This window comes from Anneissia japonica, unplaced genomic scaffold, assembly GCF_011630105.1.
Source record: "Anneissia japonica isolate Jap-2015-1 unplaced genomic scaffold, ASM1163010v1 scaffold287834_len5846547_cov211, whole genome shotgun sequence".
Taxonomy (NCBI): Eukaryota; Metazoa; Echinodermata; class Crinoidea; order Comatulida; family Comatulidae; genus Anneissia; species Anneissia japonica.
The window spans coordinates 5,026,003-5,030,134 of record NW_022704992.1 but is presented as its reverse complement, the minus strand read 5'-3'; the positions used below and the strand labels follow the sequence as shown (position 1 = coordinate 5,030,134).

Below are 4,132 nucleotides of genomic sequence, written 5' to 3'. Positions count from 1 at the left end.
ATTCATTTATTTTCCAGACTTAAGTATTATGTGTCATTTAAATATAATTTTACAATCGAACTATACTTAATGCATATACAAAATTTTAATTATAGACGTATTCTTACTAAGTTGCGTTTAGGAGTCCTTGAATTAGAAATTGAAACTGGTAGATGGTCAAAAATTGATAGATTATGCAAACATTGTACATTAAATTTAGTTGAAGATGAGTACCATTTTACTTTAATTTGCACTTGTTACACTGATATTCGTAAACATTATATATTCAAGTATTTTATTGTTAATCCATCCAAAGTTAAGTTAATTAATGTCCACTACTGATATCAATACAATAAGTTGTTTATGTAAATTTCTTTATCACTCATTTAAACGTAGAAGTGATCATTCCCTCTGTAAATAGCTATTATATTTTATTTGGGCCAAAGGCCTTATATAAAAAATGAAATAAAATGTCCTTGGCCAATACGTGCCAAGGAACGAAAACGGATAAATGTAGGAGGTTCTGGCCGGCTGTGAGCATCCCACCTGGATTAATATGATGTCCTACCGTCGATGTTAGATACATTATACTGTTATGTATCAACAAAGCCCTTTTGGATCAGGGTGCTATAGAACGAGGACCCTAGTGGACCCTATGGGTAGTGGCACCGAAGGGGCCCCTATGGGTTGGTGGCCCAGGTTCCCCTGGTTGGATCCGCCCCTGTAATCATGCCAGTGTTGTATCCAGGGGTGCTTGGAGTGCCTGAGCACCCACCTTCAGAGGTTGAAAAAAAATAAAAGGATTTACTGATACGCCTTTTCCATGAATTGGTAATCATCTTGAAGTGATGAAAAACTCCCAAATCAGTGGTCCGTAACCAACAAAAATAAGATAATCTTTGAGGCTAAATTCTTGACCTCATTAATTCATAACCCTGTAACGGAGGGTCGTATCACATTAATTTTATTTTAAATGTTCTTAAAAGATTATTCTACACCATTGTATGATTGAAAAAAAATGAAAATGTTTTTGACCTTTGAAATCAAGATGGAAAAATGAACCAAAACCAGACTTAATCTTGAAATTTATTAATTAACTGTACTAATATGGAATTTTCGCAAGCTTACGCAAATGATAACGAATACGGTTACATCATCAAATTTTAGACAATTATCTAGTAGGATATCTGTCACAAAGTAGGCAATTGATGCCTTTTGCATGAATCAAGGATCATATTCAGCTAATACAGCATATTGTTTGAGGCATGAATGACAATAACAACAATGACGTATTCGTATTTGTCATCGTTTTTGTAAGATTGCAAAATATCCTTATTGTTGCAAAGTAAACCAAATTTAAATGTCAACATTTTGCTGACCCGCTACCACAGCAACCGCTTGAGATATGTCACTGCTTATACCAATATGCACAGCATGAGTAAATTACATAATTCAACAATGCTTATTAAAATGTGTAAATACTTTGATCTTGACAGACTTCTTACCATTTCAGGAAATCATGGCAAGCGCAATTGCAGGACAGCTTGCCTTGGCATTGCTTAAAGGGATAGCAAGTCAAATTGGTGCCAAAATATTCAATTCTATTTTTCCTGACAGTGGACTTCCTGATTATTTCGACGAGGTATACAAGGAAATAGCCAAAATTGTGGCAAAACAAATCGAGCAAAATACTATTAATGAAATCAATGGACAAATCAACGGAATGCAAAGTTGGGTTCGTAATGTTTATACGCCACGTAAAGATAGCGGGGCTAGCAAGCAAGAGCTTTTTGATATGATCCAAGAAAATGAATATGACATCGCAGTCCATATGGTTGCGGTCTTGCAAGACGACGCTTATGCAGAGCCCGGATTGGGTGTATTTGTCATTGCTGCTGGAATGCATTTGACCTTGCTTCAAGAATTAGCTCTCGTGGATCCCAATGTGTCGGATCCTAGCCTATCTTCCTATGCAGTATCAGTTCAAAAATATGCGGAAGAATATGCGGCTTTTGCAGATGCAACTTTCGACTTAGTAGAAGAGAAACGCACGGATAACACCACCATAACCGAGGTAGAATTCACCTCCAACAGTATTAAACCACCAACTAGTCCTTTACTCGACATTTACTTCTTTTCCAAATGGACCGACCAACATCTAGGCAAAACCTACGACGATGCAACTGTCCTACTGCAGTCACAAACGTGGACAAACGGAACCAGTGTTGAGATGGAAGAGCGGAGTAAAAAGGCACGAAGCGACCACATTCAACAGGTCAAAGAAGATCTTGTTACAAGTCTACATGATCCAAAAGGCGTTGCCAACCTATGGCGACAATTGATGGAGCAGCCAATTCCTCCGCAAGCTCTTGAGTCTTAACAACATTAACACTGAACAAGAAAGTCTGTCTAGAACACTTGGAAATTGAAATTAAAAGTAGATTACTTTAAATTCCTACAACTGAGTACTTTGAGAATCCCAGTACTAAAGTCCGCTGAACTCGGGGTGTCTTTTTAAAACATGATATTTTAAATGAGGACAAAAAATAGATGTGACACTTTAAGAGCCATTTTCCAGAAATATCGATTTGTGGGTGGCTACAACAAAAAATAGATTTTTGAAACAAACACAAATAGCATTGATTGCATTTTACTACATGAAGCCAATGTACTGTAATTTAAGATGTCAAATATATATTGATATTACTAAATGCTGCACCAGATTTTTGTGGTGCTGATGACAGTGATGACATTAAACTTATACATTTCCAAATATTTTTATTTGCTTCATTGAACATACTTTCTATAAATCCTTCTGAAGTATTAATAGTCAAAAGAATTGAAACATAACATTTTTGTTTAGTAGATTACCAAACACCTCATGCAAGTCATTAGATTCATATTAAATGGTGGGGGTGGGGCGCTTATGGAAATAGATTAAAATTGAGGGGGTGCTTATGGGAATTTGGAAAATTCAAGGGGTGCTTTTGAATGGAAAAAAAAGATTATATAAGGAAACAGAAGATAAACAAATGGTTCTGGTGCAGAAAGCATGGCTCATGACAAGAATGCTGTGGGTATTTACGCAACAGCAGATGAAATTGGTGGTGGTTATCTTGCTGGGCATTTGCTGATTGAGGTTAGCAGGATCATTGCAGGGTTTTCTTGCAAACTCAGATGAGAACATGCTAAAGGTGCATGTCGGGGAAGAAAAAAAAGAGGACTAGTTATTCCCGGCCGATTTATTGCCAAATGCAAGAAGAGAAAAAATATCCTTATTTTGAAATTGACATAAGAAGAAAATGTGAATCCACTTCACAACTCAAATCATGCCAACCACAGTTCCTGGATTATTGGCTTGCTAAAGAAATAAAATCACATATTGTTTTTAAAAAAATTGAATAAAAATATTCAAAATTTTTACATGTGACAGATTTGAGGCCAATTTATTATTGTATATGGCCATACAGTGTAACTATTTTTAATTTTAAATACTGTAGTTCTAAATCCAAGATGATGTACAGGGTTGCAATAAAACAAGAATGGAATTCTAATGATGCTTCAAAACTGAACACCATGTTAATCTTAATGGAGACTGACCGACCGACACATGGGCGGCGGAACCGGGGGGCCCGGGCCCCCCCCCCCACTTTTTGCCGAAAAATATATAATGTCTGGAGAATTTTGTATGATCGGAAATGCAAAAAAAGAAAGAGGGAAGAAGGAGAAGGATGGGAAAGAGAATGTTTATCCAGTACCCGACCGAGTTACATTTTCTCGCAATTCACTTTGGCGGATCTGGGAGGAGGGGATCATGGGTCCTGACCCCTCCCTTGTGCAACAAAAAAAAAGGGGAAAAAGAAAAGGATTCTAGACCTACCTTTTCAGAACCCGTGAGCTGATTTTTTTTTTTTCCTATTAGAAAATTAGAATTTTGAAGAACATAAAATTCATTAAAACACACTTCAAATGTCGGGAAAGCTCAATTCCCGCCATCTAGGAATTGAAATTTTCCCGGGGGAGAACCCCCGGACCACCCTTTCCTTTTGGGATTTATCGATTCATGGAAAAAAGAATACGCATGCAACTACTCATTTGTTTATGTATGTATACACACATAAAATAAAAAATGAGAAAAATTTACCTGACCTTT

At 36.6% G+C, this 4,132-nt stretch overlaps 1 protein-coding gene across 1 annotated transcript in view; it reads left to right on the top strand.

Moving 5' to 3' along the window:
- Window positions 1-3,402, top strand: part of LOC117104911 — a 5,376-nt gene extending 1,974 nt beyond the window's left edge. The window contains exon 2 of the mRNA XM_033245826.1: window positions 1,493-3,402. Within this exon, the coding sequence (XP_033101717.1) occupies window positions 1,499-2,359 (861 nt within the window). The 5' untranslated portion in view covers window positions 1,493-1,498 and the 3' untranslated portion in view covers window positions 2,360-3,402. The remainder of the gene's footprint in view (window positions 1-1,492) is intronic.
- The last annotated feature ends 730 nt before the right edge of the window (window positions 3,403-4,132 follow it).